The sequence below is a fragment of the Setaria italica genome, chromosome V, assembly GCF_000263155.2.
Source record: "Setaria italica strain Yugu1 chromosome V, Setaria_italica_v2.0, whole genome shotgun sequence".
NCBI classification, from domain to species: Eukaryota; Viridiplantae; Streptophyta; class Magnoliopsida; order Poales; family Poaceae; genus Setaria; species Setaria italica.
Genome location: NC_028454.1, coordinates 45,200,726 through 45,220,867, shown reverse-complemented (window position 1 = coordinate 45,220,867; position 20,142 = coordinate 45,200,726). Strand labels below are relative to the sequence as shown.

The 20,142-nt window shown below is 49.3% G+C and overlaps 4 protein-coding genes and 1 pseudogene across 5 annotated transcripts; 3 read left to right on the top strand and 2 right to left on the bottom strand.

Moving 5' to 3' along the window:
- Positions 1-2,142: 2,142 nt before the first annotated feature.
- Positions 2,143-4,125, bottom strand: LOC101781378 (omega-hydroxypalmitate O-feruloyl transferase). Its single transcript, XM_004971062.2, has 3 exons — positions 3,992-4,125; positions 3,475-3,903; positions 2,143-3,371 (listed from the first exon to the last, which is right to left on the bottom strand). Exons 1-3 carry the CDS (start codon positions 3,992-3,994, stop codon positions 2,490-2,492), a joined length of 1,314 nt encoding a protein of 437 aa, XP_004971119.1. The 5' UTR covers positions 3,995-4,125; the 3' UTR covers positions 2,143-2,489.
- Positions 4,126-4,812: 687 nt separating this feature from the next.
- LOC101780966 (protein DEK) lies at positions 4,813-10,881 on the bottom strand. The gene is made up of 11 exons (XM_004971061.2): positions 10,425-10,881; positions 10,160-10,193; positions 7,986-8,065; positions 7,839-7,898; positions 7,372-7,482; positions 7,214-7,291; positions 6,973-7,044; positions 5,928-6,399; positions 5,649-5,746; positions 5,540-5,570; positions 4,813-5,412 (listed from the first exon to the last, which is right to left on the bottom strand). Exons 1-11 carry the CDS (start codon positions 10,737-10,739, stop codon positions 5,240-5,242), a joined length of 1,524 nt encoding a protein of 507 aa, XP_004971118.1. The 5' UTR covers positions 10,740-10,881; the 3' UTR covers positions 4,813-5,239.
- Positions 10,882-12,639: 1,758 nt separating this feature from the next.
- On the top strand, positions 12,640-15,222 carry LOC101780310 (L-type lectin-domain containing receptor kinase IX.2). The gene is made up of 3 exons (XM_004971060.3): positions 12,640-13,659; positions 13,781-13,933; positions 14,019-15,222. Exons 1-3 carry the CDS (start codon positions 12,837-12,839, stop codon positions 14,951-14,953), a joined length of 1,911 nt encoding a protein of 636 aa, XP_004971117.1. The 5' UTR covers positions 12,640-12,836; the 3' UTR covers positions 14,954-15,222.
- A 902-nt stretch (positions 15,223-16,124) lies between these two features.
- LOC101779895 lies at positions 16,125-17,302 on the top strand (annotated as a pseudogene).
- Positions 17,303-17,984: 682 nt separating this feature from the next.
- On the top strand, positions 17,985-20,096 carry LOC101786090 (L-type lectin-domain containing receptor kinase IX.2). Of its 2 annotated transcripts, none has more exons than XM_022827018.1 (3): positions 17,985-18,953; positions 19,141-19,218; positions 19,304-20,096. In XM_022827018.1, the coding sequence occupies exons 1-3, from the start codon at positions 18,164-18,166 to the stop codon at positions 19,990-19,992; spliced, it is 1,557 nt and encodes a 518-aa protein (XP_022682753.1). In that variant the 5' UTR covers positions 17,985-18,163; the 3' UTR covers positions 19,993-20,096. The 2 variants fall into 2 exon arrangements, with proteins under 2 accessions (XP_022682753.1, XP_004972315.1); XM_004972258.4 differs by having other exon boundaries at positions 19,066-19,218.
- The last annotated feature ends 46 nt before the right edge of the window (positions 20,097-20,142 follow it).

Here is a 20,142-nt window from a genome sequence, read left to right as displayed (position 1 = left end):
ATATATTATCAAGTCCAGGCGGTGGAAGTCTTTCCCCAGCTTCGGAGATACACCATGTTCACTATGGGCCTCGCTTCGCTACTATAACTTTTCTTCTAGGGGGGACATTCTTGCACAGGCTAAGCGTGTGGTCGATGCACGCTGAGGTCTACAGATCTCACCATCGATACATTATGGGCAGTGGATCTGGGAACATCTTCTTAATGCAAACTCCTCTCACATCTCGAGTCGGGATGCCTCAGCCGGAGTACCTACGGCAGCCTAATGATCCCCATACTCGCCTGCACGTTTCTAACTCGCTAGGTTAGTCTATCATCCTAAAATGCATGAATGTAATAACCATCCAGCAGTACGATTTAGGTTCCAGAAAAAGGGGGTTAGTAGTCTCGCGAATTATACTCCATCTGTGCAATTAGTTTTGTAATTAGCTTATGTTTAGTACTCCTAATTAGCATCCAAACATCCGATGTGACAGGTGTTAAACTTTAACAGGTGTTTCCCAAACACCCCCATAATGTCTAGATTTGGCGATTGGAGAACCAATCAAATCTGCCATAATATTAACCCTTGCTAAGATGAGACCGAGTACAAATGTGTATAGCTAAGCAGGCCTACTAGTAAATTGCCAATCACGTAGTACGCCTAGGCTATCACTCCCCGAAAATAATAATAAGTCAGTAGCGAGTGAGTGAATGGGGATGGGAGATGAGACCGACACAACAAGTAGAAAAGTGTAGCTAATCACGTACTTCCTCCAGGTTTTTTTATAGGTCGCATTAAATCAAACCTATCCAACTTTGACCACCTTTTAGTGCACTATCAGAGTTTATTTTTAGAGTGGAGAATTTTTCACTATAACACATGCTATCATTTACCTCCCGCAAAACATTTGATAGCTAGATTAGAGAGGTGAAATCCTACATTAAATTTAGGATGCGACCGACTTAGCATTTGATCTTATCTGTGATGTGCACTTCTATATGGGGGCACGTGCCCCCCTAGTCAATACTCATTTCACTAACTATACGCCCAATAATGACAAGGATGATACAACGCAGCACAATTCGTTTTCTGATCACGTAACTCTACAAATGACTCAGGAAGTATTCGAATTGAGAGATAGGTACCTGATCATGATGCACCTCAAGTTAATCAACATGGTGTGACCTTCTTAAGGGTGCGTTTGGACAACAGAATTAGTTTCGTTTCTAGGTAGAAACGGCAGAATCTGTGCCAAACACAATATAACCAGAAACATTTCCGTGAGAATCGGAGAGAAACATTTCTTCTTTTTGAGGTACAACAGAGAAACGGTATTTTAGGTGTTTCACCTTATTCTAGTTCCTGTTTCAAAGAATCCAGCTAGCTAGCCAAACGGTTACACAAAGTGATTTTAATTCACCTGAGAAACATTTCCAGAGAGAATCTAGATCCGAAAATGTTTCTATAAAAATCTGAAACCCTACCAAATGCACCTTAAGTATGGCTTTCGTAGCGGCTATAAAGATGGAAGATTTCCTCAGCTTCCCAACCGGCTGCGCAGCTTCAGCCAAGGCCGTCGGCACGTTATAGCATTGCACCAGGAAAATCTTGCTCCTCGCGCTTTTCGAAGTACTTCTTCTGCTTCCTTCTGCTTCGCCTACTAGACGTGCCCGGACGATGATAAGGACACTGCAACGGAGCACAATTCGTTTCCTCACCTAGCTTTCATTGCTGTTCCAGATCTTTGCGATGCATTTCTCAATGCAAGGAGGCCACATCGCTCTACAAATGAGGCTCGGGAGGTACCGCTGTTTTGAATTGAGCGATAAGGTTGCATTCACCCTCATCTGGGCTGCTTTAGTGCTGTCTACACTGTAGTTGTTTGCCACCACCTGACGACTTTCAAGTCGATCGGCAGCCAATAACAAGCAGTAGAAATCGAGGTCGGTTTATTTACTTGATCTTCTCGGCGAGGTTTGTCTGTCGTTGATTGCCTATGCTTACCGTTACCCACGGTTGTGTTATGCATGTTTCAGTTGAGTACATGTATTTGAACATAGCTTGTTCAATCTGATTTACTCTCTTATCTATTCCACGTATACGAATTGCTTCTTTCTCCCCAAATTTCTCGTATATGAATTGCTTCTTTCTCCCCAAAATTTCTCGTATATGAATGGCTTCTTTCTCCTCAATAGAAATGTATAAATTGCATTTTTGGCCCCTCACATTTAAAAAGCTTGCATGATCTAGTTTGATTGCCTTCTATTGTAGCAATCCTGCCTCCGTCCCTGCTCATCAACAGAAAATCCTGCCGAGGCCAGCCCCGTAGTTCCTGACACAGTCGCACGAAAGTCCTGCTAAACGCTTGGCCCAAGCATTATCCAACCTTTTAACAACGATGAGTTCACTGGATCAATAGAACACAACGAGCCACGAAGCCACGAACACAAACAACACTACATAACCATCCATGACCATGCGGATTCCGGGACTCGTGGTCCTGTCCTTCAGGCCGCGGTGACCTCCTCCACGAGGCGCTGGAACTCGGCCATGGCCGCGGGCGGCAGCCCCAGCAGCACGCGGACGCCGCCCCGCTCCTCCCCGCACGACAGGAACAGCGCCACCTCCTTCTCGGGGAGCGCCGCGGGGCCGTACGCCGCGGGCGGGCCCCACCCGAAGTCAGCCGCGCGGAACGGCAGCCGCGACCACGCCGTGATCACCAGCGTCGACGCCAGCGACGGCCGCGCCCGCGTCGCCTCGAAGTAGTCCACCGCCGACCGCATGTACGCGTCCGTCACCGCCTCCACGGCGCCGCGCACCAGCCGCACGGCGCGCGGCATCGACGACGCCGCCGGCGCCGCCAGCTCCCCCGCCGCGCACGCCGCGCTGGTGAGCACGATGGCGTTGCCGAAGTACCCCGCCGGCAGCGGCGGCGAGAACCTCGGCCGGCCGTCCACGGCGAACAGCAGCTTGCTCTGCCGCGAGGACGCCACCCCCAGCGCCCTCGTGCGCGCGCTCCACACGAACCCGGCGAGCGCCTCGAACGTGGTGCACGCGCGGCCCTCCAGCGGCGCCAGCACCTTCAGGCGCGCGATCGACGCCGGCGCGAACCGGAACGACCGGTACAGGAGCGGCTCGCCGCCGTGCGGCGGCGGCGGGGTGTCGCCGTCGTCGTCGGTGATCTGCGCGAACTCGTGGTGTGGGAACTCGTGCCGCGGCGGGTCGCGTGCGCGGAGGACGGCGCGGTCGAGCTCCGGCGGGAGCGACAGGGGGAGGCCGCGCGCCGTCTCGCCCCACGAGTTGACGAACTGCATGGCGCTGACGCCGTCGAACATGCAGTGGTTGATGGCCAGGCCCAGCACGAAGCCGCCGCACTTGAACTTGGTCACCTTGTCGATCCGACGATCGCCACCAGCACAAACACGCCGTGATCAAGCTCGATGACACGTTGAATAATTGAACTCGATCCAGATAATTATTAAAGAAATGTACCTGAGCTGCAAGGAGTGGCATCTCGAGTATGTTCTTGGCGCCGGGGACGCTGTACACGAGCTTGCCGAGCACCGCAGGGTCAGGCTCGGCGACGTCACCGATGTCGGCCATGTCACAGTCCGCCTCGGCCTCGACGAAGACGGCGCCTTCGCCCGTCAAGTCGACGGCCAGCTTCCCCTCGCCGCTGACCGTCAGCCGGCCGGCGAGCGGGTAGTAGTGAACGAGCACCTTCGCCAGCGACTCCTTCAGCACGCCACTGGCGCTGCGGCCGTCGTCGCCGCCAGCCGCCCTGAAGCAGTACACGGTCTGCACGATGACGGCGATGTTCTGGTCCAGGTTGGAGAGGTAGTAGGAACCCTTCGGCGTCTCCGCCGCAGGCGGCACCAGCGCCGGCTCCCCTTGCTGCTTGACGCGAAGCTCGAACACGCCCTGCGTGCATCCGGGCAGGGAACAAAAATGGAGGAAGCTCCATGTAAGAGATGGCGAGAATTCGATGAGCAAGCTGGATGAACATTACCATTGTCAGAGGCAGATCAGCAGCGGAGCAATGACGATGGTGGATTTGCAACCCAGGAGGGGAGCTGATCGAGGGAGCACGGATATAACAAGAGGGGTTTCTTGTGCGTGTGCACGAGTAAGGTGGTTGGGACATTTGGATTGAGTGAACCAAGAACGCGACCAGCATGCACGGTTCTGCAAGCAGGTGAGAACCGGAACGGCCTGATCCAATGCAACATCGTACCGTATTCGAGTTGATGCTGGCTAAACGGTTTCACGACACCGACTAATACGTCCGTGTCAACTACTGTCATTGTGCAGAAATATGAAGGTAGCAAAGTGAAAATGACAAGCAGACACAACAACAGTTTCAGACAACTGAATGAAATAGCCTTGACGGTAGACCAACCAACATGGTATTCAGAGAGTTTAGTGTTTGGAAAACCGTTAGCCCGAGAGAAATCCTCTCGGTCCAAGGATTACCGAGATGAATCAATGTCTGACAAAAGAAATGGGTAACATCCAACTTTGGAAAACAGGTAGACCGAAAGAAACCATGTTAGCCCAGTACAAGATGAACACATGTCGAGGAAAAACAGATGCGCAGCTGGTTTTTTTATCCCCTATACACTGCAGCATCAGAACATTTTACATTTCATCCGAAGCATTTCATTTAGACTAGTAATAGTCATAGAGATATATCGTCATGAGCTCTTACAGATAACCTACAGATAACCCTTCAACCTTTGCACAAACAGAAAACGAGCACATCAGATGAATTGAAGGGTATGAGCACAGGTGCAAATGAAACTAGCACTTTGTCAGTGAAAACGCTTCAACAAAAACCCACTCGCATATCATAGAATCCCAGGGCTAAAACCTCACGATCATGAGGGAATTAAGAACTGCAAAAAACAGGAGCAATTCAGAAGGATACAGAGTTTTACAAGGATAAATGGATGAAACAAGCCAAGAATTATTGTGCATATTACAGTCAGGCTAGCTACCTAAGCAACAAAGCTATTAAACGCACAGCTATTGTACATGACCAGCAACTAGGCTACAGGTCACTACCTAGTCAAGCACAACAACTAGGTGTATATGGCTGTGAAATGGTTAACAATCTTGTACTGGTAGGTCACCAATTTGTTGTGATGGTGCCCCAATTGTACAGAACCAACAAGATAGTCCTTGCAAGATCAATCCAAACCACTGACATAACAAGAGACTGATCACTGCACATCCGATGCACATCCGATCCACGGCATCACTTCTCTTCATCAGGATCACCCTTTGACTTCTCTTCCTTACCATTGTCTTCTGCTTCATCTTCTGAAGCTTCCTCACCATCATCATCATCAGACATACTATTTATTACCTCCTCGATGATGCGCTTCACTTCTGCTTTTCTGTCCATGAGGTCCATTTCAAAATGGGTCCCTGGTTAGAAAGATGAAGGACTCATCAGTACATTCATCAATCAGAAATCTAGTTTATAGTAGTTGCATCAACAATTTATTCATACATCTAGTCTAATGAACTTAACAAGCAGCATAAAAGAGAGTACCTAATTGTCTGAGAATATCAGCCAGAGTTGCCTACACAAAAGCATAATCAGTCAGGATACATAGCAACAGAAACAATGGACCAGGTTCAAAACATTATCGTTTGCTTACTGTGTTGAAGTCAACTTCCTTCAAAATGCTGCTAACAACAGCATGCAGCTGTTCAGTGGTTGGGGCAGTCCCAGCCTCTGCACCACCCTTGCCTTTACCTGGAGAGCAGAGATGGATAATAGCTTATTATGGCTATCCAAGTAGATTATATGAGATCTGAAAAGAAACAGAATAGTAATGGCCATAATATAGTCAAAAAGAAAATCATAAAGGTACTTGCAGGGACCAGAACAAGATCAACTCATGACACTGCCCATGATAAGCACTACTGCCTCACACCTTTATTTTTACTGGATGGCTTAGCAGCCTTGTTGTTTTGGCTTTCTTTTCCATCATCTTTCTTGGATTTAGAGACCTTGTTCACCTTGTTCGAATCTTTCGGCACATCACTTTCCTTCGAACTCTTTGCTCTCCTGCCAACCTTTTTTATCTCTACATTAGGCTCATCTTTAGTGTCTTGAGGAGGCTTTGAAGCACCTTTTGCAGGTTTTGTAGAAGCCTTTTTTCCTCGTGCATTGTTTTCCCTTGCATTAGACCCAGGTTCTTTCTTAACTTGATTTACATCTGTTGACTTTTTCTTTGCTGGAGGCTCATCAGGTTCATCATCACTCATAGCATGATCATTTGCTTCAGAGTCCCCATCACCTTCATCTCCTGTTGATGCATCTTCAGAACCAGCAGGACCACCATCTTCCTCATCATCATTCTCTTTCCCAGCTTCAGCTGCTTGGTTCCGACCCCTTTTCCTTTTCTGTTTAATATAACACAACAAGGTACCAGGATCCCATTATTATCAGTAAAGGAATGTTGTGACAAGATTAATTCAAATTATTAACTGCTGGATAAATATTGCCCTTGTATGTTCACTTATTTCCTTGTCCACATAGTTACAATAACTACAGGGTCTGAAGGAGAGAACAAAGAATATATGAACTCAAGTGTTGAGAAACGGTCCAAAAATGGATACAGAGCAGTAATGTCCACAGTAGGTAACATAGCAAATATCATACATTTAGATTAGTATATGCAAATATATGTCCACATTCCCTTAGCTCATTTTTGCACAAAAATCAACAAGGCTGTTAGTCAGTACTTTCCAGTTAGTTTAGATAGTAATTACAAATAAACAATACTAAAGAAAAAGGAACTAGGAGACAGATTGTGTGATTGCTTAGAACCAAGCAAATGAATGTGCTAAAGATGGATACTTTTAATATTTATTTATTTATTTATTTATTTGGAGGTCAAGGTTAGTTATTTTGGTTAAGGCAGGGCACTAAAACGAACTTCAAAATTTTAGCTGCTCAGCACAAGATAGGATTACCTTCTCTGCAGAAGCATCTTCAGGAGTTGCCTCACCACTTCCTTTAGGTCTCCTCCCACGTTTCTTCCCTTTCTGCAATGGAGAAAAGGTCAGTCACTTCAGGTCATGGTGGCAAGGCTTCCACACTCCAGGAAAAACAAGATCAGCACTAAACGCATATAAAAATTTCATTTAATTTGCCTAATCAAAGTAGTCCGTATGGAAAGCATTGAACGCATAGCAATTCTATCAGAAGTAATACCTTTTTATCAGTGAGAACAACATCCCTGGTAACACAAGGGGACTCCAAAAATTCCAAGACTTTGGCAGAAACTTCTTCCTGAATTTCAGCAAAGCACAAGCCGTTACTAAAGGCTTCACTGCTCATGTTTATAAATACACAGGGCTTAGCTGGGTAACCTTCTTTGTACTTGCTTTTGGAACATAAATATCCAGTATGTCACAAAAGTCTAGCAACTTCTCCTTGTTAAATTTGTCAAGCTTTTCCTTTATTCTGGTCCTGTGCTTTCCCTGATCAACATTACAGGCAGGGCAAACATGACCAACAGCACATGAAATTCTAAACAAATCTATGCATAAAACCCCAGAAAAATTAACAGGTCACACTATCCATAAAGTATTAACAGCACTAACAAAACTGCCACAATCGGATTAGTACAAAATATACATGAGACAATTACTATTGGAACTGTAATGAAGAAAAGTTGCAAATGCTTAAAAAGTTGTGTGGATCATTTTAGGCCAGTAAGGATTACAGTAAACACGGTTTTCACACAGAGGTTTACCATTGGTAATGGAGCTAAGAATATAATATGTTTAAAAAAATCCTGTTTTACATAATATAGTGAGATTAAAGAAAAACTTACTTCATTATCTGTCCAAACAAACCCGGAAAATTGAGATATGTTTCTCTTCAAAAAGTGGACCTGCAGAGAATTAACACAGTTAACAAAGTAAACAAAATAAAAATAGGCAAAACTTGAGATTAAAAAATACATTTGTGGAAGCCTCACATTTGATTTTCTCCCATACATTAGAGTATGAAGGCTCTGGAGATTCTCATCTGTCTTTCTCTTTGATAGTTTGAAGGAAACTGGTATGGCATGAACAAGGGTACCAATTATTAATTGGAAATTTTCAACTAGGATTTAGTTAAGCCCAAAGAGAATATCACAGACAGTAAAGCAACAGTTAAAAAGTTAGGCAGGTCATAAAACATCTCAATTTATTCAATGTGATTTTCTTTTTTTCCCTTCTTTTCCAACAGTAATGTCAACACAAGCTTTCAACAGGGACAGACGTCATCACATTAATTAGGCATTAGGACAACCTATCCAAGATCAAGATACAGAAACAGTCTAAATGCAAAGCACAATTAAGCACTAATCAGCTACATGTGTTAAACATGGTACAATATATGAATGGGCGAAATGACTGAATTGTAAACACAATTAGGGAAGGATGCCCATGTAACTTGTAGTGACAAGCAACCTATCACCCCATACTCATGGTCCCTCAAGTAAACAAAGTAACATGTACCAGTCTATCATTTGCTGATGTTTGTTTTAAGCTTAAAGAGGATTTATTATCATGTTGTGGGAAGGGCAACACATTCTTCATTCAATGAAATAAATCTTGTGCAATGTAACTCAAGTTAATGGTTCCTTTGCACTGCAATCCACACCACATGTGTCCGTACAAATTCTAATGCCACAATTATAAGTTAGTGTGCTTTTGGTAGAGTTCCAAATTCTCATAGAAACGTTTCAGATCCAGATTCTCTCTCGAAACATTTCTCAGTGAACCAGAATCACTTTGTAGGACTGTTTGGCATGTAGGCTAGATTCTGATTCGCGAAAGAGGGGATGTTAATTGAAACGAGTAACATACACTTCGTATCTGTATGTTTCACCAATGTGTAACTGCAGAGGCAGCTCATCAGCTAGTTTGGCTGAGAGGTGCCCGAGCTCACATCAGGCAAGGACTGATCCATAGTACCTAGAAACAAGCAAAATCGAGAGCACACTGCCTCCTCCGTTGCTCGGCTCAATCAAAACACAAAACCCTCAATCAAAACAAGCAAATCAAGTGCACACCCATGACAGGAGGCAAAGGATCCTATGGTGACACCAGGGGCAAATACTGGTAAATTCAAGGTGAGGTCAGGGGATGCAGGAACAGAGGTGGGTGATTCTCCTGTGAAACTGGGTTTGGGGCGTTTCACTTGCCTAGGAAAAAAGAGTAAATCATTTCAAGCTGTTCCGCGCTCAGAACAATTCAGAAACAACATGTTTGGCACGGATCCGACCATCTCTGGGTAGAATCAGAATCATTTTGACATGCCAAGCAGAAACAACGTGTTGGCATGGATCTGACTGTTTCTGGCTAGAATTGAACCACCTTCAACGTGCAAAAAGGAAACGACATGTCGTCATGGATCCAACCATTTCTGGTTAGAATCAGCATTGTTTTGACGTGCCAAACAGAAACTGACACATTTGGCATGGATCTGACCATTTATGGCTAGGATCAGAATAGTTGACATACCAAGCAGAAACGGCGCATTTGGCATGTAGCCTGTTTCTGGCAAGAAACAAAACCATTTCAACATGCAAAATGGAAACAGCATGCCAGCATGGATCTGACCGTTTCTGGCTAGAATCAGAATCGGTTCAATGTGCCAAATGGAAACAGCGCATTTTGCATGGATCCAACCGTTTCTCGCTAGAATCAGAACCATTCTGACGTGCCAAAAGGAGCCTTAATCATCATTGCAAGTAAGAACCAGCCACCTGTAAACAAGCCTATAGCTAAGAAAGCCACCTCAAAATAGATGTGCATAGCTGATAAGCAGGCAAACATACTGGAGAAGATTATTTCAGTTTTAATTCAGCCTAGCAAATTCTTCCAAACTCCTCAACTATGCCTTCAGCTACAATATCAACTTGAACCAGTTTGTTCCTAGAAACTTCCACTATGGCATAGACTATCCATACCGATTTTTTTTGGTGAAACAATTTCGACTCCTAAGCAGACAGAACATCAACTTTGTCACAGTCAAACAGAGATATGGCAACCTACGGCTAGGCAGATCTTAAACGGCCTGCCACCAATCCATGAAATGCCACAAGCAAACAGGGAGACCACACTAGCGAAACAAAAACACTGGGACGGAGTGAGTACTCACCATTAGGTATGTCCTTCAGCTTGGTTCCAGAGCCCTACAGCAGAGAAGCACAAAAACGTCAGCGATAGCTACAAGGAGCGCAAAATCAGCAAGCTTCACAAATCTGAAGCACAGACTGAAGCATGGAAAAGGAGGTGTCCAACCAAACATCCTCAAAGAAGCTATTTTTAGCAAGCTACTAGAACCACAGTAGCCAAAGCCACGCAGAACAATAGATCAGGGGCGGGCCGAGCACGCCCGGGCGGAAAAACGAGGGCTTTCTCACCTGGACAATAGCGGGGGACTTCTTGGCGGGCGTGACGCGCGGTGCGAGCTCCGAGTACCTCTCGACCGTCTTCCTCTCCCTGGACGGGCGCTCAGCCGCGGGCCCCGTCTTCCTTGACGGCGGCGTCTTCACCGCCGCCTCCGCCTGCGCCTCCCCCTTCTTCCTCCGGCCCCGCTTCTTCTCCGGCTGCTGCGGTGTCTTCTCCTCCGCCGGGGCGGCGGGCTCGGGGTCGGCGGCGGCGGCGTCCTTGGCGTCGCCGGCGGGCGGATCCGCGGCGGCGGCCGGGGAGGCGGGCTTGGAATCGGCGGATGCCATGGGCGGGAAGGATCGGGGCTAGGGTTTTAGGCCCCTGGCGTGGGGGCCGTGGAGAGGAGAGGCGGAGGAAAAGGGGTGAAATTTTCGGGAGGCGGAGCGGGGCGGACGGGGACGGGACGGGAGGGGAAGGTGGGAGGGGGGGGGGGGGACTGGGGCGCGTGTGCCTCTCCACCGCTTCGGCGCACGGCTGATAAATGGGGGTGACGTGGTGCCGCGATCGCGATGGGATGGATCTCGCGGGGCGGGGCGGGGCGGATTGGGTTGGCGCTCACAATCCCGCGCGCGCCGGAAACCCCCGCCCCGCCTCTTTTCCGCGTGCGGTTTCCCATTTTTTTTTTGCGTTTTACCGTTCTGCCCTTTGTTGTCGTGTCGTGTTTAGACCTATTTGATCTACTACTAGAAATTGTGTCAGGTTGCAGTTTTCTCGAGAACGCAAACACACTTGTGCTTTACTCATCTTTGGATGATCCAGAGACCTCGGAATTCGCTCTTGGCGAAGCTTGCCCGTCTAAAGAGATGAAATTATCGGTACGAAAACACGCTACGCTTTTTTTTTCCTTAGGTGGGTCCAGATCGACAAGGCAGGTTTTCAAGAGAAACGCTAAGCACGGGGCAGAATGGTAAACGGCTGCTGACCGGGCCCACAGGCGAAAATGGCAACAGCAGCAGCGGGCGCGGCCTGGCGGTGGTTCGAAATTTGGGGCGAAAATGCTTGAGCGGGCGGCGTCCTCCGCTCCACCGCCTGCGGCCGCTACCCCACGACGAGCCAAAATTTTCACCCGCGCGCGCCATCCAGTCTCCCAGATCCCGCCCGCCCGCCAAACTCGTGGATGGGCCTAATCTAACTGTTCTCCCGTTTCCTCTCTCACACATACAATGCGTTTCGAACTTAGGGCTAGCGGAGGAAGTGCTAACTAATACTGGGCCTGCTCTAACGTCACAAGCGCGCGCTTTGTGGGCCTGCAACTTTAGAGCTTACAGCCCGGCTCTGGCTGGTGTCAAGATGGCCGAGCGGGGCGGGACGGCGCGACTTCGACTAGAAATTCAGGAATGCCGTCGATTTTTTGCTCATGTATCTTTCTTACTCGGGCTTCCGGAAAATCAAGTTCGTTCCTCTTTTTTAATAATAGAAAATAGTATTCCGGCTTCAGACATTTTTTCAAGAATGCATCGGACCATAAATATTATAAAGGAGCACATGATCCAAACGAATACGTAGCCAAAACATCACAAGATCTGATGTACCAAAGAGAAATAAAAGCTCAAATTTTCTCTAACAAGCTGCTTCATTAATCAAGTTCGTTCCTGACGAAACGATTTACTTACACTACGTACGATTATACGAATATAGCAGAATGCCAGTAGGGAAAAAATTATGATGACTGTGGGTTGGTTGGAATTTTGCTGCAGATGCAGAGAGGGTGCGTGATGGTTATGCAAGTAGGTACACAACAGTGTTTTGTGAATCGCTGATTAATTATGATGACATACCACTAAATTTATTTCTTCTTCCAAATTAGTTAAAAAAATACCATTTTTGTTTATCTTATCAACTTTTTTGGTCGATCAAAGCAATGAACTAAAATATTTATAACTTGCATACTCGATCCACGCGAATGGAAAATTGGCAAAGTGGACACTAGTCGTTTCCAATCTCCTTCTCGTGTTGTATTTTTTATTTGTTCATCATTGTCCCGCCGCCCTTGCTGTCCTGCATGTGGATATACTATAAATAGAATTACAGAAAAGCAAGGGAAAAGATTCTTCTGAACGATACTGCTACGTTGGTAACAGCCCTCCACTACCGCCACTAGCCTCGATGAGTGTACCCTCAGCCTCAGGTATATCAAACCCCCACTGGCACGTACCTTCCTGCGCAAGAGCGTGCTAGTAGGTCCACACGAATGGCGAGTGGACTACTTCTTTCGAAGTCTCCTCGTCTAGTGTACTCTTCAGTTCTCGTTTTGTAGACTGCAACTGCAAGCACGCGCTCTCTCCGACACCGCCTGCGAAACCAAGCTAGCTATCCATTTAACAGGCCGGAAAAGAACTAGAAGGGATACTGCATTGCATCTTCCCCTGCTGCAGGCTGCAGCCATGGCTGCCTATCCAAGACCAAGAGCCCGCCACCTGCTTCTCCTCCTCCACGCTCACCTCTGCCTCGCGTCTCTTCGCGCCGCCAGCGCGCTCTATTTCAGCTACAACTTCTCCATCCCGGGCGACCTCGACCGCGCAAACCTCAGGTACATCAACGACTCCTCTCGCGCCGGCGACAGGGTCGACCTCACGATCGGGAACAAGAACAACAGCACCGGCCGCGTGTTCTACCCGGAGCCGGTGCGCCTGTGGGACCGCCGCACCAACGAGAGAGTCAGCTTCAACGTAAGCTTCTCCTTCTTCATCGGCAGCAGTCCACCGAATCCCAACGCCAACACCACCACCGCCACCACCCGGGGGGATGGCATGGCGTTCTTCGTCGGCCCTTCCCTCCCGACCCTACCCTTGGGCTTTCGCGGCCCGTTCCTCGGGCTCTTCGACAACCCGCTGGAACACCCGAGTAGCACCTCACCGTCGACCGTCGGCGTGGAGTTCGACACCTACTGGAACAGGGTTTGGGACCCCCAGGACATCGCCGGCCACGACCACGTCGGCATCGACGTCAACAGCATCCGCTCCACCAGCTACACGAGGGGCCTGGCGAAAGGGGACCTCTCCGGCACCATGTCGGCGAACATCACGTACGACGGAGGCTCCAAGCTGATGGTGGTTACCCTACGGCTGGCCAACGGGAGTACTTCGCAGATACAGGCGCTGGTCGACTTCAGGGACGCCGGAGTACCACAAGACGCGGCCATTGGATTCTCGGCGGCCACCTGGGCTGACGTCAACCAGCTCCTCTCTTGGTCCTTCAGCTCAACAGGTAATCACTCCCAATTATGAAGTATTATTTTTTAAACGAATTATGAATTCTTGTTGGATCTTACTTGTTCATCTCAGCGTCTACTAATTCCGTCAATTACTGATGTTACGCGGACGTACAGATCCATCTAACAGTAGTACTAAGATCCAACTATGGGTAATACTAGTGCTGTCTGCTGCAAGTGCATTACTAGCAGGTTTAGTGGTTGCTATGACTTGCTTCATCATGATGCGTCGAAAGCGCCCGCCACCGCCGATGGAGATAGAGTTGCCGGGTAAATGTAGCCTTCTCGACGTTTAAATTTCTTAAATCAAGCGACTTAAACTTAAGACAAATGCGCTCAAAACTCTGAAATTCAGTTGCCAGGAAATTCTCGTACCACGAGCTGACCTTGGCGACCGACAGCTTCTCCCAGGACAGGAAGCTCGGCGCCGGCACCTTTGGAGCAGTGTACAGAGGGGACCTGCGAGATCGTCGGCGCGTTGATGCGCCGGTGGCAGTGAAAAAATTGACGCTGCTGTTGGAGCAAACCAGGCGGGACTACGTCACCGAGATCATGATCTTGGGCCAGCTGAAGCACCGCAACCTTGTGAAGCTCGTTGGGTGGTGCGACGGCGGTGGAGACGACAAGCTTCTGCTCGTGTACGAGCTGGTAACCAACGGGAGCCTCGACGACCACCTCCACGGGTCGTCGGAGAGGCTGCTGACATGGCCGGAGAGGTACAAGATCGTTCTGGGCATCGGCTCCGCCATAGAATACCTCCACACCGGCGACAAGGACGCCATCCTGCACCGGGACATCAAGCCCAGCAACGTGATGCTGGACGACGCGTTTGAGGCCAAGCTCGGCGACTTCGGGCTCGTGAGGCAGGTCCATCCCGGGCAGGGCTCCCTCAGAGGCACGGCCATGGTCGGGAGCTGGGAGTACATGGACCCTAAGTGCATCACCACCGACTCGGCGACCACGGCGTCCGACATGTACAGCTTCGGGGTGCTGCTGCTGGAGATCGCCACCGGCAAGAGGCCACGGGTGCCGCGGGACGATGAAGAACTAAGCCTCCGAAACGCCCTCGTCGACGCTGTCCGGGAGTCTTACGGCAAGGGTGCGGTCCTCGAGATGGCCGACGCGCGGCTGAACGGCGACTTCGACGAGAGGCAGATGGAGCGTGTGATGCTCGTCGGGCTCCTGTGTGTCAACCAGGATCGTGGGAACCGGCTGGGCATCAGAGAAGCTGTCAATTTACTCTCGAATCTCAGACACCCGTTACCTGAACCTGAAGGTATCAGCATATGATTAGAAAATGATTGCTGCCTGAATCTCAGACGTGCACCTAGTAGGGAGTATGTAGTTCAGTGTCTCCTTTACGGCTTTACCCTAGTAGGGTATGCTGTCGGCTGTCCATCCTTTAATCCGTGTGACCATTGTTTTCTCTTGTCATATTTATTTGAGACAATATCTTTGGTGTATACATGTTTGTCGTGTTTGCCGCTGTCCATGGCGGTCCGTCGTGGTTAGCATATCTAACAGTTTGCTAGAAGTGGTAGATATAACTAACTCTCTAGCAACGTGCTCACAGGCATGGTCGTGAAAAAACTATCAATATTTATCGATGAATTGTGTCCGTCTCTAGCAATACTGAACTTGATACTAAAGGGGTGTTTGGTAGCACTTCACTCAAAAAAACAGGTCCACTCCATCAACTCCACAAAACTTCAAACACGTCCAACTCCACCAACTCCAGCTCCAGAAAAAATATGGAGTTGGGGGTCAGATCCACGTTTTTTTGGAGTACCTCAAGGGGTGCACCAAAAACACTCGTTTTAGACTTCCTCATGGAAAACTACTAGCTAGCCATGTAAAAATTCAACTTCCTCGTAAAAAAAAATGCAACTCTCGCTTATTGAGGAGTCAAACAGTTTCAAGTTTGATCAAAAAATTTTAAAAAATACTAACATTCATGTCTCCATATAGATTTAGTATGAATATATATTACATGATTAATCTATTGATATTTATTTTATACCAGGTATAAATTTAGTCAAATTTAAAATTAGTTGACTTGTTAGGAAGCGAAAGTTGCATTTAGGGGGGGGGGGGGGGGGGGCGGCGAAGGGAGTACGTGCTATCCTCTCCAACACTAATTGTCATGGATTCACGTTCTGAGTGGTGAGTGGTTATGACTTGTCAGCTTTTCATTTTCTTCTCCGCTAAATAATGCTTATTATTATTGGTCTCCACTGACAGATCCATCTAAGACCGAGCTATGGGTTATAATTTTGATAGCTCTCGCAAGTGCATCATTAGCCGGTTTAGTGGCTGCTCTGCTTTGCCTTGTCATGCGTAGACAGGGACCGGAGGCGATACCGTTGCTAGGTAAACATCATCTATCGTCTGTCTATTTGATTTCTTATATATATATATATCAAACGAGTTAAAGCAGTGCACACTGGGTAGCGAACTTACTAGTATCTCTCTCTCTCCTTTCTGAAACAAAACCCAGTGGCAAGGAAATTCTCATACGGCGAACTGTCCACGGCGATCAAGAACTTCTCCAAGGACAGGAAGCTCGGTGAAGGATCCTTCGGGGAAGTGTACAGAGGGGAGCTGCGGGATCCGCGCATGCCGCCTGTGGCAGTGAAGAGGTTGACAAAGCTGATGGAGTACACTTGGAGGGACTACGTCACGGAGATCATGACCTTAGGCCAGTTGAGCCACCGGAACCTCGTGAATCTCGTCGGCTGGTGTGACGGAGGTGGCAGCGACAAGCTGCTGCTCGTGTATGAGCTGGTATCCAACAAGAGCCTCGACGAGCACCTCCATGGGTCAGAGAGCCTGCTGACATGGCCTGAGAGGTACAAGATCGTGCTGGGCATCGGCTCCGCCATAGAATACCTCCACACAGGCTACCAGAACCCCATCTTGCACCGGGACATCAAGCCCAGCAACGTGATGCTGGACGACGCGTTTGAGGCCAAGCTCGGCGACTTCGGGCTCGTGAGGCAGGTCAAGCCCGGGCAGGGCTCCCTCAATGACACGGTCATGGTCGGGAGCTGGGATTACATGGACCCCACATGTGCGTCACCGCTGGCTCGGCGACCACGGCGTCTGACATGTACAGCTTCGGGGTGCTGCTGCTAGAGATCGCCACGGGCAAGAGGCCACGGGTGCAGCGGGACGATGAAGAACTAGGCCTACCTAACGTCCTCCTCAACGCTGTCCGGGAGTCTTACGGCAAGGGTGCGGTCCTCGAGATGGCCGACGCGCGGCTGGGCGGCGACTACGACGAGAACCGGATGGAGCGCGTGATGCTCGTCGGGCTCTTGTGTGTCCACCGGGATCGCCGGAAGAAGCTGTCAATTTGCTCTCGAATCTCAAGCACCCGTTACCTGAACCTGAAGTTGTCACTACCTGAGCACTCTCACCCTAGTAGGGCATGCTGGCGGCTGTCCATCATTTAATTTGCTGACCATTGTTTTCTCTTACCTGATTTATTTGAGACAATATCTTTAGTGCACATTGTTTTTTTTATGTTTATCGTGCGTTGCCGTGCGTGGCGGTCGGTCATGGTTCGCACATCCGGCGGTGTGCCAGAAGGTGTAGGTGTATTAAACTCTTTCAAATAATTCATGTCTGACTCTAGCATTACTGACCATGATACTACATATGTATGGTAGTTAAGGATATGTTTGGATTGCTCTTATGCTTGCCCTACCAAAATTTTAGCCTTGACTACACATGCGTAGGTTCGCTTGGATCGACGTCAATTTTTGGTGAGCCAACCCGTGCACAGCGGCGTCAGTTGATTTTGTCACCAACTCTGGGCGGAATCAAGGGCGTCAGTTGATTTTTCAATTATCCCATTCCTCACAATTCTATATGTAATTCCGCGAGCAAATGTGATTTGGACCTCGTATAAAGAGATTAGCAAGTTTCGAGAGTTAAAATGTGCATTTTGGGAGCTTGGGAATCTAGACAGTACACCGAGCTAAATTCGAGGAACAGCCGGGCATTTTACTCAAGAAAATAAATGGAGTGATAAGGTTGGACTTGCCATGCGGGGATAAGATGAGGTCGTCGAGTGGGGCTTTTGAAGAAAATGGATGGAGTGACAATGCGTGCAGCACGGTAAAACAATAATCTCGTGAGAATTTCTCAGAAATCCGTTCATGGTGCATGCTGTTCCGTCTGAACAATAATCACACATTGGTCGACGCGATGCCTGGACAGGAAAAATCTGGCCTGGGGAATGTTGTTTCCTCGACGCTTCGTTAATAGAAAAGTTCAATTTGGTGACCATCGCTTACTTACTGGTCAAGCAGCTACCACAGCGATCTCTAACACTGCAGGCTGTGGAGGCCGCTGTGAGTGACGCCCACGCTAGACCAAATCTCTCGACCTCCATAGATATTTGGCCCACGCTATAGTTTCTCTTGCGAACGGAAAACCCCAGCTCGCTGTAACGAAGAGAGCAGAGCGATATTGCTCTTCTCCTGCTGCCCAACCATGGCCTATCGAAGAGCTTCCCCCTTCCTCCTCCTCGCAACTGCTCACTTGTGCTTGATGTCTCCTCACAACACCGCTGCTGTGTCTTTCAGCTATAACTTCTCCAAGGCGAGCGACCAAGAAAAGCTCTGGTACGCCAACGGCAACTCCTCTGCCGCCGGCGACGGAATCAGTATTACAAAGGTGAACAAATGGAGCACCGGCCGTGTGGCCTACAAGGAGGCGGTGCGCCTATGGGACGACCGCACCGGCGAGCGAGCCAGCTTCCACACGAGCTTCTCGTTCGCCATCGGGCGAAGCGGCAGCGGTGACAACACAGGGGCCGACGGCATGGCGTTCTTCGTCGGGCCTTTCACCCCAAGCCTGCCACAGGACTCGGACGGCGCCTTCCTCGGGCTCTTCGCCAAGAATAAGTTGGCGCAGGGAACCGTCGGCGTGGAGTTCGACACGTTCTGGAACGCAGCACCAGCAGATTGGGAACCTAATGACATCACCACCGATCACGTCGGCATCGAGGTGGGCAACATCTGGAACATTATCAACTACACCAAGGACTTGGCAAACGGGAGCCTCTCTGGCCCCATGGAGGCGAACATCGCGTACGACGCAGGCTCCAAGCTGATGGTGGTGACCCTACGACTGGCCAACGGGAGTAGTGTCAGCGTCCAAGCGACGTTGGACTTGAAGGCCGTTGCAGGACTGGGTCCGGACGCGGCCGTGGGATTTTCGGCGGCCACAGGGAACCTGTTCGAGTCGCATCAGCTACTATCCTGGTCTTTTAGCTCAACAGGTACTACCTACTACTTCCTCCATTTTAAAATGTAGATTATTTTAATTTTTTCTCGATACCCCCTCTGCTGTCTACAAATTCCGTCAATTACTGATGTTCCACGGACGTACAGATCCATCTAGCAGTAGTACTAAGATCCAACTATGGGTAATACTAGTGCTGTCTGCTGCAAGTGCATTACTAGCAGGTTTAGTGGTTGCTATGACTTGCTTCATCATGATGCGTCGAAAGCGCCCGCCACCGCCGATGGAGATAGAGTTGCCAGGTAAATGTAGTCTTCTCGACGTTTAAATTTCTTAAATCAAGCGACTTAAACTTAAGACAAATGCGCTCAAAACTCTGAAATTCAGTTGCCAGGAAATTCTCGTACCACGAGCTGACCTTGGCGACCGACAGCTTCTCCCAGGACAGGAAGCTCGGCGCCGGCACCTTTGGAGCAGTGTACAGAGGGGACCTGCGAGATCGTCGGCGCGTTGATGCGCCGGTGGCAGTGAAAAAATTGACGCTGCTGTTGGAGCAAACCAGGCGGAACTACGTCACCGAGATCATGATCTTGGGCCAGCTGAAGCACCGCAACCTTGTGAAGCTCGTTGGGTGGTGCGACGGCGGTGGAGACGACAAGCTTCTGCTCGTGTACGAGCTGGTAACCAACGGGAGCCTCGACGACCACCTCCACGGGTCGTCGGAGAGGCTGCTGACATGGCCGGAGAGGTACAAGATCGTTCTGGGCATCGGCTCCGCCATAGAATACCTCCACACCGGCGACAAGGACGCCATCCTGCACCGGGACATCAAGCCCAGCAACGTGATGCTGGACGACGCGTTTGAGGCCAAGCTCGGCGACTTCGGGCTCGTGAGGCAGGTCCAGCCCGGGCAGGGCTCCCTCAGAGGCACGGCCATGGTCGGGAGCTGGGAGTACATGGACCCCAAGTGCATCACCACCGACTCGGCGACCACGGCGTCCGACATGTACAGCTTCGGGGTGCTGCTGCTGGAGATCGCCACCGGCAAGAGGCCACGGGTGCCGCGGGGACGATGAAGAACTAAGGGTGCGTTTGGTTCGAGGGACAAAGTGGGACGGGACGGGACGATCCCACTTCGTCCCGTGTTTGGTTGGGAGACAGGTGGGATGGGGACATCCCTATGAGGGGAATATACCTCCAGATGCGGGATGGCCCCATCCCACCAA